The sequence below is a fragment of the Photinus pyralis genome, unplaced genomic scaffold, assembly GCF_008802855.1.
Source record: "Photinus pyralis isolate 1611_PpyrPB1 unplaced genomic scaffold, Ppyr1.3 Ppyr1.4_LG10, whole genome shotgun sequence".
Taxonomy (NCBI): domain Eukaryota; kingdom Metazoa; phylum Arthropoda; class Insecta; order Coleoptera; family Lampyridae; genus Photinus; species Photinus pyralis.
Window position 1 is genome coordinate 15,888,916 of NW_022170250.1, and position 15,029 is coordinate 15,903,944.

At 36.3% G+C, this 15,029-nt stretch overlaps 2 protein-coding genes across 2 annotated transcripts; both read left to right on the plus strand.

Moving 5' to 3' along the window:
• The first annotated feature begins 2,630 nt into the window (after positions 1–2,630).
• LOC116161839 (UDP-glucuronosyltransferase 2B2-like) lies at positions 2,631–3,404 on the plus strand. Its single transcript, XM_031475312.1, has 2 exons — positions 2,631–2,878; positions 2,923–3,404. The coding sequence occupies exons 1-2, from the start codon at positions 2,706–2,708 to the stop codon at positions 3,212–3,214; spliced, it is 465 nt and encodes a 154-aa protein (XP_031331172.1). The 5' UTR covers positions 2,631–2,705; the 3' UTR covers positions 3,215–3,404.
• A 5,191-nt stretch (positions 3,405–8,595) lies between these two features.
• Positions 8,596–10,234, plus strand: LOC116162392 (UDP-glucuronosyltransferase 2B7-like). Its single transcript, XM_031476009.1, has 4 exons — positions 8,596–9,408; positions 9,454–9,676; positions 9,727–9,946; positions 9,991–10,234. Exons 1-4 carry the CDS (start codon positions 8,596–8,598, stop codon positions 10,232–10,234), a joined length of 1,500 nt encoding a protein of 499 aa, XP_031331869.1.
• The last annotated feature ends 4,795 nt before the right edge of the window (positions 10,235–15,029 follow it).

A 15,029-nucleotide genomic window follows, 5' to 3' on the forward strand; every position in this document is an offset into this window, starting at 1 on the left:
TTTTTACCAAAAATCGACTGCACCAAAATTTCTCAGGAAAACACTTTTTCTTATTAATTTTGGTCCGTAGAATCCAAAACAATTCGTACTTTTTCGATGAGACTTCTCAATCAAAAGTTATAGACTAGAAACCGATTTCGAAAGAAAATTCAAAGGGCTGTAACTTTTGAACTAGTAGCCCAATCTTGGAACTGTTTGAAACTATCGATTCTACAGGCCACATTCTACAAGAAAAATTTTTTTCCGGGTCGATCTGAGACAATTTTTTTTTCGGGCCTCAAAAAAAGGCAGTGGATAACCTTCGTTTTTAGCCAAAAATCGACTGCACCAAAATTTCTTGGGAAAACACTTTTTCTTATTAATTTTGGTACGTAGAATCCAAAACAATTCGTACTTTTTCGATTAGACCTCTCAATCAAAAGTTATAGACTAGAAACCAATTTCAAAAAAAAATGCAAAGGGCTGTAACTTTTGAACTAGTAGCCCAATCTTGGAACTATTTGAAATTATGGATTCTACAGGCCACATTCTATAAGAAATTTTTTTTCCGGGGTCGATCTGAGACAATTTTTTTTTCGGGCCTCAAAAAAAGGCAGTGTATAACCTTCCTTTTTAGCCAAAAATCGACTGCACCAAAATTTCTCGGGAAAACACTTTTTCTTATTAATTTTGGTGCGTAGAATCCAAAACAATTCGTACTTTTTCGATCAGACTTCTCAATCAAAATTTATAGACTAGAAACCAATTTCGAAAAAAAATTCAAAGGGCTGTAACTTTTGAACTAGTAGCCCAATCTTGGAACTTTTTGAAATTATGGATTCTACAGGCCACATTCTATAAGAAAATTTTTTTTCCGGGTCGATCTGAGACAATTTTTTTTTCGGGGCTCAAAAAAAGGCAGTGTATAACCTTCCTTTTTTACCAAAAATCGACTGCACCAAAATTTCTCGGGAAAACACTTTTCTTATTAATTTTGGTGCGTAGAATCCAAAACAATTCGTACTTTTTCGATCAGACTTCTCAATCAAAAGTTATAGACTAGAAACCGATTTCGAAAGAAAATTCAAAGGGCTGTAACTTTTGAACTAGTAGCCCAATCTTGGAACTGTTTGAAACTATCGATTCTACAGGCCACATTCTACAAGAAAAATTTTTTTCCGGGTCGATCTGAGACAATTTTTTTTTCGGGCCTCAAAAAAAGGCAGTGGATAACCTTCGTTTTTAGCCAAAAATCGACTGCACCAAAATTTCTTGGGAAAACACTTTTTCTTATTAATTTTGGTACGTAGAATCCAAAACAATTCGTACTTTTTCGATCAGACTTCTCAATCAAAAGTTATAGACTAGAAACCGATTTCGAAAAAAAATTCAAAGGGCTGTAACTTTTGAACTAGTAGCCCAATCTTGGAACTGTTTGAAATTATGGATTCTACAGGCCACATTCTATAAGAACATTTTTTTCCGGGTCGATCTGAGACAATTTTTTTTTCGGGCCTCAAAAAAGGCAGTGTACAACCTTCCTTTTTTACCAAAAATCGACTGCACCAAAATTTCTCGGGAAAACACTTTTTCTTATTAATTTTGGTGCGTAGAATCCAAAACAATTCTTACTTTTTCGATCAGACTTCTCAATCAAAAGTTATAGACTAGAAACCAATTTCGAAAGAAAATTCAAAGGGCTGTAACTTTTGAACTAGTAGCCCAATCTGGGAACTGTTTGAAATTATGGATTCTACAGGCCACATTCTATAAGAAAATTTTTTTTCCGGGTCGATCTGAGACAATTTTTGTTTCGGGCCTCAAAAAAATTCAAAAAACTGCACTTTCTGAATGTAAACACAGCAGCAAAATTTACAAATTACGGCTGTTATTATTTTATAATGCATCGTGTATCATTTGTTTAATTTTCCAAGGCCTACCTAAAAGTGTAGGGTGCTTTTCCAAACAATCTTCTGCGCCATCGACAAATACCGGAAATACGTCGAATAAGATACAATTTAAGCATTTTAATGAATTAATTTATTAATCTCATTTTCCCAATATTTGAAATTAAAAACGAGATTTTGAAAAACGGTTTTCACTGGCCTCTTTGTATGTTATTTGGCTACTTTTTCATAAAGAAAAGGTCATATCATTCCATTTGATTTTTTTGATTTTTTTAGGATTTTGGATCATAGTGTCAAAACTAGCCCCCTGGCGGAGAAAGATTCAACTAAATTAACTATATTTTGATTCTTGTTGCCCAAGGAATGCTCTTTTCAACGATACCAAATTTGTTACAGTCGATCAAACGGTTAAGAAGGTAAAGCAGGTTATTGCAAAAACAATTGAACGCCCCACGCCATCTTTGTTTTTGAAATAACTGAGTTTTTGTTTTTACAAAAATGATAGATAAACTGGTTCTCTTTAAAAATGTGAAAAAAGAATGTTTAGTTTATTATGCGAAATTTAAAGAAAATGCATTTTTAAAATTTAAGATGGTAGTTACGCCCTCTGCTGGTCATTTTTAGAACTTGAAAATATTTTTCAGCGATTCTTCATAACCGATTTACCCAAAAATTTGATACGACGAACGGTTCCCGAGATATCGCCCCGAGGAACAGTCTTATTGGGTCACCCGGTACGCTTTTTGTGGTCGATGATAACTGTGTCTTCCAGGGCACTCCAATGTCAAGCTGTTTATAACCCAAGGAGGCCTACAGTCAATGGACGAGTCCATTTTCGCACACGTTCCCATGATAATCATACCGTTCATCGGGGACCAGTTCTTCAACGCGCAGAGGATGCTTGAGAGAGGCGTCGGACTGTCGCTCGACTACACGAATTTGCAAAAGGAGGAGTTTAAATCCGCGATAATCGAGGTCATAACTAACCCCCGGTAGGAACAATTGAAAATTTCAGTCATGGTTCATGATCTTCCAGGTACAAGAAGAAGGTCACCGAACTGGCAGAATTGGCTTCGGATCAGCCGATGACGGGACTGGAACGCGCCGTCTGGTGGACGGAGTACGTGTTACGCCACAAGGGCGCCAAGCATCTCCGAAGCCCTTTTCTGGAGATCCCCACCTACCAGTATTTGTTGCTGGATGTCATTTGCGTTTTGCTTGTGATACTCGCGGTATTATCAGGCGCCGCATATGTCCTTTTTAAGTTGGCACTCCGGCTAGTTATACGGACCTGTGTTCGTAAACGCAACAAAGAGAAGGACCAATAGAATTCCGTTCCGTAGAAAATTAAATTTCTATAATTGGTAATGGTTTTATGTTCAGCGCGAGGACGATGATAAATAAAGAGCAAACACATGTATGCTGGGGGTTGGTCCATAACCCCTTCCCCCCGACCCCCGGTTACACTCCTCCCCCCACCCCAACGTTTAGCCTTAGGATTTTTTTTTGTTTTTTTCTTGTTTTGTTTAATAAGTTTAATATTTCTTTTTTAGATATTGTCCTGTTATAAGAGTATTATTTTATTACTTGTTTGGACTGTAAATATTATTATTATTATTATTATTTTCGTAATAGTTATCAGATTTTCTTCCGGAAGTAAGTATTGTTTAGAACACAACACCGGGAGATCTGGGAGGTATGGAATACGCCCCAGCAGAGAGAGCTCTTGGTAAGAAACCACTCGGCCGCTCCTTTTCCTCTAATCCTCGGTAGTCTCATGGGTTCTGGAAATGGTAATGGAACCACTGTATACAGGGAAACCCCCCGATTACACATTCTCCCACAAAATCACTGTATTTCGCATGTATATAATTCTGATCAGAAAGTCTGTGGAGAGCCCAGAACAAAGGGACAATAAATAAATAGTTTTTTAGAAAATTATCGGAGCTTCTTCTGCAAACAAGTATTGTATTAAAACGAGGGGGGGGGTCTTTAAGGGTTAGGGAGAGGAGACAGAAACGAACAACAGAAGAACGAGGAAAAGCGTAAAGATGGTGTTCTGAAATGAGGCGGGGATTGCACTCTGGGATGAGGGTATGATGTTGTGGGGGTGGTGGAATCATGAATAGATTAAAAGAACTGGAAGAAATAGGATATCGAGTGAGGACATAATTATGGAAGAACCAATTTGCGAAGAGGGATAACATGGAGGGAAGAGTAAAAGGAGTTTTAAAAAAGAGATAATGGAATGGGAGAGAAAATGAAAGAGGAGGGAGACTTACAGGAAAGACGAATCGAAGAAAGTATTTATAGTAGAGAAGGGGTGAAAGGGTTAAAAAAAAACATGGTATATGAAATGGCGTAGAAGGGGCAAATATTAGGGGGAGATTTAAACGCCAGAACAGAGAATAAAGGAAAATGGGTACGGATGGGAAGAGCAACACGAGATAGAAAGTCAAGAGATAAGGAATGCAACAAAGAGGGAGAACTATCAGAAAAGGGATGATGGAGAATTTTAAACGAAAATATGGAGGATGATAGGGACGGCTAATACAGATTCATGGGAGCAAGAGGGGTGTCGGTAATTTCTTAGGTACTAGTAAACGAGAAGACATTTTATACGTGTACCGCTTCACTATGAAAGAGAAAATAAAGGACGTTAAAAAAAGAAAGTAGTGTTCAAGCAAATAAGAGTCGAAACGTTGCAGTGTTGCCAGCTCTAAGAACCGTCGCTGCGGAGCGTGGGAAGAGCAGCCTCTCCTATACCTTCGCATGTATAAAAAACAGTGTGAGCGTTTGCTTTGCGTGTCGTTTCGTATTTGAGATTCGGCGAGTACTTAAGTAAAAATCGGGTGGGAGAGCGAAATTCCTACTCAAACCTTCGACGAGAATTATGCCGAATTTTTTCGATCGCGTATTGAATTTTTAGCGAGACCTTTGGGGAAAACATGCGCGCGGAAATTTATAGATCGCGTAAAACAAAATACGTTGCCAAGCCTTTCAGTGGCGTGCGCCTTTTTTTGGAGATCGCGTAAAATTTCATTTTTAATTAAAAGTTCGAACCAAATGCCGTTAGCCGCGCAACCGAAGATCGTGCCATTTCCGACGAATTTATTCTCGTGAGTACTTCATACATTTAGCAACAAGAAAATGATGGCGAATTTATGACCAATTGAAAATACAGTACGAATAAATTACTTTCTTAATACGTATGTGAGTATTTGCGGGTCCTGGGAAGATGCGATTATAGTGGTCGCATTTAATTAAATTGTTACCGCGAAAGCGTTCGGGTCCAAGGTGCCAAACATTTCGTTGCGCTATATTTGGAATGGCTAAGATCCTCTTCTGCAAACAAGTATTGCATTGAACATAACACCGGAAGTCTGGGCGGTGTGGAATTCTCCCCCTCCCCAGCAAAGGGAACCCTCGGCAAAGAACCACTCGGTAACTCCTTTCCCTGTGACCCTCGGTTTCTCATGGGTTTTGGATATAACAATGGAACTACTGTATACTAAGGGGTATTCTTTACCCCCAGATCCCACTGTTACACTTTCCCCCATAAAACGTTTAGCCCTTAGGATTCTCATAATAGAAGATCGATGAAAATAACTGGGACATTATAAAAAAAATAGAGAATTTACGAAGAGTGATAACAGAGGGAAGGTGGAAGGAGGAACAGTAACAAGGGTAAAAAAAGAGATAAGGGAATGGAGAGAAAATGGAAGAGGAGAAAGGCATACAGGAAAGACGAGTGGAATTAGAGGAGAAGAAAATGAGAGTGATAACTATATACAACAGAGAAGGAATGAAAGAGTTAAAAAATAAAGTAGAAAATAAAGTAGGTGAAAGAGAGGAAGAGGAGCAATATACAAAGTTAAGAAGTAAAGAATGCAACAAAGAAAAATAGAGGATGAAGAATTTTAAAAGGAAATATCGAGGGGGATAGAGACGCCCAATACTCATGCATGGGAGAAAGAGAGAGCTCGGTAACTGATTATATAGGTACTATTAAACGAAAAAATACCGAAAAGATTTAAGGTATGGACAAGGATAGAAATGAGTCTAAAGGGAAGATAAAAAGATCAAGCAATTAAAACAATGAGGAAGGCATATACAGTTATGAACAAGAAAGAAAATGGAGACATAGAAGGAGAGAAACAAAAGGAAGAAATGGGAGAGAGTACAGAGGTGTGGAAAAATATAAGGGAAAAGGGTAAAAACGTGGCAACAAGTAATTAAGGGAGGAATGAGAGATAGTGAGAAAAATTGGTGGGACAGTGGCTGTACAAAATAGAGAAACAGATACAGAACAATGATAGAGAGATAAAGTGAAGGTTAGAGGACAGAAGAACAGAAAAGAAAGTACAGAAGAGGAAGAAACAGAAAGGATATGAAGAAGAATAACAAGTGGTCGCTTTAGGCTTAAAAGGTTTTCTGTTAGATGTACAATTGCCGGTATAGGAAATTTTGTACGTGTACCGCTTCATAATGAAAGAGAACCGAACTAATACTCGAGAAAATAAATCAAGTTAAAATAAGGAACGAGTATTCACGCAGATACGAGTCGAAACGTTACAGTGTTGGCGGTTCTAAAAATCGTCTCTGCTATACCCGCGTGTGTAAAAAACAGTGGAACAGTTTGGTTTGCGTTGGGGTCGTTTCATATTTGGGATTCGATGAGTAGTTAAGTGAATATCGGGTGGGAGAGCAAAATTCTTAGTACGTACGTGAATATTTGCGAGTCATTGCACGATCCGATTAAAGTGTTCGCCGATTTAAGGTAGGAACAAGGATAGAAATGAGTCTCTAAAGGGAAGATAAAAAGATTGACCAATGGAAACAATGAGGAAGGCAGATACAGTTATGAACAACAAACACAATGTAGACATAGAAGGAGAGGATCAAAAGGAAGAAATAGGAGAGAGTACAGAGAAGATGTGGAAAAATATGAAGAAAAAAGGTAAAAACGTGGCAACAAGTAATTAAAGGGGAAATGAGAGATAATAAAATTGGTGGGACAGAGGCTGTACCAAATAGAGAAACAGATACAGAACAATGATAGAGAGATAAAGCAAAGGATAGAGGAGAAAAGAACAGAAAAAAGTATAGAAGAGGAAGAAACGGAAAGGATATGAAGGTTTTCTGTTACATGTTATATGTACAAAATTACGTATAGGAAATTTTGTACGTGTACCGCTTCGTAGTGAAAGAGAACCGAACTAATACTCGAGAAAATAAATCAAGTTAAGATAAGGAATGAGTATTCACGCAGATACGAGTCGAAACGTTACAGTGTTGGCGGTTCTAATAATCGTCTCTGCTATACCCGCGTGTGTAAAAAACAGTGGAACAGTTTGGTTTGCGTTGGGGTCGTTTCGTATTTGGGATTCGACGAGTAGTTAAGTGAATATCGGGTGGGAGAGCAAAATTCTTAGTACGTACGTGAATATTTGCGAGTCATTGCACGATCCGATTAAAGTGTTCCCATTTAAATAAATCACCACGAAAGCGTTAGGGTCCAAGGTGCAAAATATTTCGTTGCGCTAATTTGTATACGAGGTGCTAATAACACTTTAAATAAAACGGCAACGGGTTATATTGTACACACTGTATATGCCATGGTACTGAATGAACGGTTAGAAAAAGAAATTGGTTTGAAAGGGGAACGATTGTTTGACAGAGTAGAAAGAGAGCTATGGAAAATGATGGGAAAATATATATCAGAGAGAAAGAATCTGAAGTATTCTGGACTTAGATTTAGCCCAACCTTATTTAACTTTTAGATAAGAGCCATAGAGAAAATATTAACACAGCGTCAAAGTGGAGGAAGAATTGAAACAGAGGTAGAACAAATAAAGGAAATGATTGGAAGGTGTTGGGAAAGGGAAAATCGAAGATGTTGGGATTAGGAAAGAAGGTGAATTGAGGGAGGGAGGAGTAGACAGAATCTAAATACTTAGATTACCAGATGCAACGAAAGAATGGTGCAATGTACAAATAAGAGAGAAATGGCGATTGGACATGTGGAGAATAAGAAAGAGAAAATTCAAAAAATAGTTCCGAATACGAAAACCCCCTTTTGATGCAATTGGGGGAGGAGATATGGGGTTGGAAGGAATGGGATGAACTGGAGGGACACAAAGCGGGAAGATTTGAAGTAGGGAAGGAAAGAGAAAGTGAATTGGTGACAGAAAATTAGAAATACTATGAGCAGGGATCGAAAGGAGGAATCGAGAACTCACGAGGAAACAGAAGTAGAAAAAACAAAGGAAAGCAGGAAGAGGAAAGAAGAGGATAAAAATGGATGAAGAGCAAATTAGAAAAAACTGTCCTATAGGAAGACCACCGAAAAGATGGAAGGACAGCTGGCAATCCATCTCTCAAGAAGAACAACGAAACCAGTTCTAAACTACGCCTAAGAAAATAGGAAGAAGAAGAAAAAGAATTTGAAGAACCGCCTCTTTCTGATTAACACTTGGCCAAGCTTCTGGTACAGCTGGAAGCCGGCTAAGGAACTATTGAAATTGCTAATTGTTAGTTTCCAAGCGGCTGAGCACATAAATTTCGGCTTTCCTATGGTAACAACGTGTACAATTGTATTTTAAATTAAGCCTAAGTGATTCTTCATGTATTCTAAATTGCTTTATGTGAGAAACGTAGATAAACAACAATCGCTTATACAATCGTTCAGTCTGGGTGTTGTACGGCGATGATTGCGCTGTTTGTGATACTCTGGGCGATTTCGTGCGGAAATTCCGCCAAGATATTGGGAATTATCTCTTTTCCGTCCTACAGCCACCAGGTGGTCTTCCAGCCACTATGGAGAGAGCTATCGCTACGCGGGCATCAAGTAACTACCCTCACGGCCGATCTAATAAACGACCCCCAACTGACCAATCTGACCGAAATCAATCTCCATTTCTCCTACGACGCATGGCGGTCAGTTTTGGGGGAGGTAATCGAGGATGTTAACACAGATTTAATTAAGTCGGTCACGGGGATTACGAGGGCGATGCAGGAGTTTTCCAGGGTGCAGCTGGCCCATCCGCGCGTGCAGGGCTTGATACGGAGCGACGCCTCTTTCGACCTGGTGATCGTGGAATACCTGCTGCCGAGCATGTTCGGCTTTGCGGCAAGGTTCAAGTGCCCACACATTGGCGTCACCTCCATGGATGCCTTGCATCATACATTGAAGACAATCGGGAACCCTATTCATCCCGTGATTCATCCGGAATTCTTGCTACATTTTACGGATCACTCGACGCTACTTAAACGTTTCACTAGCGTCGCATTTTCGCTGTTTACCGAGGTATTATTCAATCACCACTTTTTCGCCACCCAGGAAACGCTCGTCGAAACCTACTTTGGGCCCAATTACCCATCGTTGACGGAGATTGCCCAAAATGTCAGCCTCTTCTTCATCAACTCCGATCCAATCTTCTACAAAGCGAAACCGCTTCTTCCAAACGTCATCCAGATAGGCGGCGGATCCTACCGGATCCCATCCGGCCCCCTGCCCACTGTATGTACCCAAACTCACTGCGTACTCCAACTCAATCATTTTTAGGACCTACGAGACGTGCTAGACTCCGCATCGGAAGGCGCCATCTACTTCAGCTTGGGAACGAACGTCAAATGCGAGGATTTACCAAACGACACCAGGAAGCAGATCCTGTCAACTTTCGCCGAGCTTCCCTACACTGTCCTGTGGAAGTTTGATTCCGACCACATGCCCGACGCGCCCAAAAACGTCCACGTGGCCAAATGGTTCCCGCAGCCAAACGTCTTAAGTAAGTTTTGCGCCGGTCCACTCATCAACCACCATTGAAACCTCTTCCAGAGCATCCCAACGTGAAATTATTTATAACGCAGGGAGGGGTACAGTCGACGGAAGAAGCGATTTACGCCCACGTCCCGATAATCGCCATCCCTTTCTACGCGGACCAATTCTCCAACGCGGAAAGGATGCTCGAGAGAGGTTTCGGATTGAAGCTCGATTACAACCACTTGCGGAAGGAGGAGCTCAAGTCCGCCATAGAGGAAGTGATAACTAACCCCAGGTGAGCAACTGGTCGTATTGAACCCACGGTACATGCACTTGCAGGTACAAGAGGAGAATTGCCGAGTTGGCAGAGTTGGCCTCGGATCAACCAATGACAGGATTGGAACGCGCGGTTTGGTGGACGGAATACGTGTTGCGTCACAAGGGGGCCAAGCACTTCAGAAGCCCCTACCTGGACATCCCCGCGTATCAGTACTACCTTTTGGACATCATTTGCCTTGTAGCCGTTGTGTTCTTAATACTAGTGGGGATCCTATTTCTTGTACTGAAGATGGTGCTCAAGTAAAGTCAAGGTAAAACCGCAATAGAGACCATGGCGCCATTATACCAGATGTTCTACAATACAATATTCCCAAGGTTCTCAAAGAAACCATAACCTTAGTCTTTTACTGAATATAGAAGGTTCAAAATCCTCCTAACTGCAATAATTTAACGTGCAAAGCTCAGCAGGCACAATGCAACTAATGAAAGTCAATACCCACAAATTAAAACCAAGGTTTAAGAGTTAAAATGGGGGTCCAAGGTTCAATGAATACGGAATGACCAATAATGAAGGTTCAAACATTGCCCTCCTCATACAAATCCTTTGTTCGTTTCATGTACCATGTACATTCTACTGTTATGCTTTCCTGATCTTTCTCACAAAGATTATTGCATTAGGATGACTAGAACTCAATATAATGTTAAATAGAAAAAATTGGTTATTAAAAGACTCTCTACAAGCTTGTATCAGGGTCACAGGAACGTTATAGCGTGTAAACTGATTTTATTGTTTTTATTGTATTGTCTATAATATTGCATATAATGTTAAATAGGAAAAATTGGTTATTAAAAAGATTCTAGGTTGAGACTGCCTACAAACTTGTATCAGGGCCACAGGAATGTTATAGCGTGTAACTGATTTTAGAGTTTTTTTTTATTGTATTGTCTGTATATTGCATATAATGTTAAATAGGAAAAATTGGTTATTAAAAACTTGCTAGATTAAGACCCTCTACAAACTTGTATCAGGGTCACAGGAATGTTATAGCGTGTAACTGATTTTAGAGTTTTTTTTTATTGTATTGTCTATATATTGCATATAATGTTAAATAGGAAAAATTGGTTATTAAAAGCGTTCTAGATTAAGACTCTCTACAAACTTGTATCAGGGTCACAGGAATGTTATAGCGTGTAACTGATTATAGAGTTTTTTTATTGTATTGTCTATAATATTGCATATAATGTTAAATAAGAAAAATTGGTTATTAAAAAGATTCTAGGTTGAGACTGCCTACAAACTTGTATCAGGGTCACAGGAATGTTATAGCGTGTAACTGATTTTAGAGTTTTTTTCTATTGTATTGTCTGTATATTGCATACAATGTTAAATAGGAAAAATTGGTTATTAAAAAGATTCTAGGTTGAGAATGCCTACAAATTTGTAACAGGGTCACAGGAATGTTATAGTGTGTAACTGATTTTAGAGTTTTTTTATTGTATTATTTATGATATTGCATATATTGTTAAATAGGAAAAATTGGTTATTAGAAACTTTGTAGATTGAGACTCTCTACAAACTTGTATCAGGGTCACAGGAATGTTATAGCGTATAACTGATTTTAGAGTTTTTTTTATTACATTGTCTATAATATTGCATATAATGTTAAATAGGAGAAATTGGTTATTAAAAACTTTCTAGATTAAGACTCTCTACAAACTTGTATCAGGGTCACAGGAATTTTATAGCATGTAACTGATTTTAGAGTTTTTTTGTTGTATTGTCTATAATATTGCATATAATGTTAAATAGGAAAAATTGGTTATTAAAAACTTTCTAGATTAAGACTCTCTACAAACTTGTATCAGGGTCACAGGAATGTTATAGCATGTAACTGATTTTAGAGTTTTTTTATTGTCTATAATATTGCATACAATGTTAAATAGGAAAAATTGGTTATTAAAAACTTTCTAAATTAAGACTCTACAAACTTGTATCAGGGTCACAGAAATGTCATGGCGTGTAACTGATTTTAGATTTTAGTTGTATTGTCACTAATATTGCATATAATGTTAAATAGGAAAAATTGGTTAATAAAAACTTTCCAGATTAAAACTCTCTAAAAACTTGTATCAGGGTCACAGGAATGTTATAGCGTGTAACTGATTTTAGAGTTTATTATTGTATTGTCTATAATACTGCATTTAATGTTAAATAGGAAAAATTTGTTATTAAACACTTTCTAGATTAAGACTCTCTACAAACTTGTATCAGGGTCACAAGAATATTATAGCGTGTAACTGATTTTAGAGTTTTTTTGTTGTATTGTCTATAATATTGCATATAATGTTAAATAGGAAAAATTGGTTATTAAAAACTTTCTAGATTAAGACTCTCTACAAACTTGTATCAGGGTCACAGGAATGTTATAGCATGTAACTGATTTTAGAGTTTTTTTATTGTCTATAATATTGCATACAATGTTAAATAGGAAAAATTGGTTATTAAAAACTTTCTAAATTAAGACTCTACAAACTTGTATCAGGGTCACAGAAATGTCATGGCGTGTAACTGATTTTAGAGTTTTTAAATTGTATTGTCACTAATATTGCATATAATGTTAAATAGGAAAAATTGGTTAATAAAAACTTTCCAGATTAAAACTCTCTAAAAACTTGTATCAGGGTCACAGGAATGTTATAGCGTGTAACTGATTTTAGAGTTTATTATTGTAATGTCTATAATACTGCATTTAATGTTAAATAGGAAAAATTTGTTATTAAACACATTCTAGATTAAGACTCTCTACAAACTTGTATCAGGGTCACAAGAATATTATAGCGTGTAACTGATTTTAGAGTTTTTTTTATTGTATCGTCTATAATATTGCATATAATGTTAATTGTATCGTCTATAATATTGCATATAATGTTAAATAAGAAAAATTGGTTATTAAACACTTTCTATATTAAGACTCTCTACAAACTTGTATCAGGGTCACAGGAATGTTATAGCGTTTAACTGATTTTAGAGTTTTTTTATTGTATTGTCTATAATATTGCATATGATGTTAAATAGGAAAAATGCGTTATTAAAAACTTTCTAGATCAAGGCTCTCTACAAACTTGTATCAGGGTCACTGGAATGTTATAGCGTGTAACTGATTTTAGAGCTTTTTTTTGTTGTATTGTCTATAATATTGCATATAACGTTAAATAGGAAAAATTGATTATTAAAAACGTTCTAGATTAAGACTCTCTACAAACTTGTATCAGGGTCACAGGAATGTTATAGCGTGTAACTGATTTTAGAGTTTATTATTGTAATGTCTATAATACTGCATTTAATGTTAAATAGGAAAAATTTGTTATTAAACACATTCTAGATTAAGACTCTCTACAAACTTGTATCAGGGTCACAAGAATATTATAGCGTGTAACTGATTTTAGAGTTTTTTTATTGTATCGTCTATAATATTGCATATAATGTTAAATAAGAAAAATTGGTTATTAAAAAGATTCTAGGTTGAGACTGCCTACAAACTTGTATCAGGGTCACAGGAATGTTATAGCGTGTAACTGATTTTAGAGTTTTTTTCTATTGTATTGTCTGTATATTGCATACAATGTTAAATAGGAAAAATTGGTTATTAAAAAGATTCTAGGTTGAGAATGCCTACAAATTTGTAACAGGGTCACAGGAATGTTATAGTGTGTAACTGATTTTAGAGTTTTTTTATTGTATTATTTATGATATTGCATATATTGTTAAATAGGAAAAATTGGTTATTAGAAACTTTGTAGATTGAGACTCTCTACAAACTTGTATCAGGGTCACAGGAATGTTATAGCGTATAACTGATTTTAGAGTTTTTTTTATTACATTGTCTATAATATTGCATATAATGTTAAATAGGAGAAATTGGTTATTAAAAACTTTCTAGATTAAGACTCTCTACAAACTTGTATCAGGGTCACAGGAATTTTATAGCATGTAACTGATTTTAGAGTTTTTTTGTTGTATTGTCTATAATATTGCATATAATGTTAAATAGGAAAAATTGGTTATTAAAAACTTTCTAGATTAAGACTCTCTACAAACTTGTATCAGGGTCACAGGAATGTTATAGCATGTAACTGATTTTAGAGTTTTTTTATTGTCTATAATATTGCATACAATGTTAAATAGGAAAAATTGGTTATTAAAAACTTTCTAAATTAAGACTCTACAAACTTGTATCAGGGTCACAGAAATGTCATGGCGTGTAACTGATTTTAGATTTTAGTTGTATTGTCACTAATATTGCATATAATGTTAAATAGGAAAAATTGGTTAATAAAAACTTTCCAGATTAAAACTCTCTAAAAACTTGTATCAGGGTCACAGGAATGTTATAGCGTGTAACTGATTTTAGAGTTTATTATTGTATTGTCTATAATACTGCATTTAATGTTAAATAGGAAAAATTTGTTATTAAACACTTTCTAGATTAAGACTCTCTACAAACTTGTATCAGGGTCACAAGAATATTATAGCGTGTAACTGATTTTAGAGTTTTTTTGTTGTATTGTCTATAATATTGCATATAATGTTAAATAGGAAAAATTGGTTATTAAAAACTTTCTAGATTAAGACTCTCTACAAACTTGTATCAGGGTCACAGGAATGTTATAGCATGTAACTGATTTTAGAGTTTTTTTATTGTCTATAATATTGCATACAATGTTAAATAGGAAAAATTGGTTATTAAAAACTTTCTAAATTAAGACTCTACAAACTTGTATCAGGGTCACAGAAATGTCATGGCGTGTAACTGATTTTAGAGTTTTTAAATTGTATTGTCACTAATATTGCATATAATGTTAAATAGGAAAAATTGGTTAATAAAAACTTTCCAGATTAAAACTCTCTAAAAACTTGTATCAGGGTCACAGGAATGTTATAGCGTGTAACTGATTTTAGAGTTTATTATTGTAATGTCTATAATACTGCATTTAATGTTAAATAGGAAAAATTTGTTATTAAACACATTCTAGATTAAGACTCTCTACAAACTTGTATCAGGGTCACAAGAATATTATAGCGTGTAACTGATTTTAGA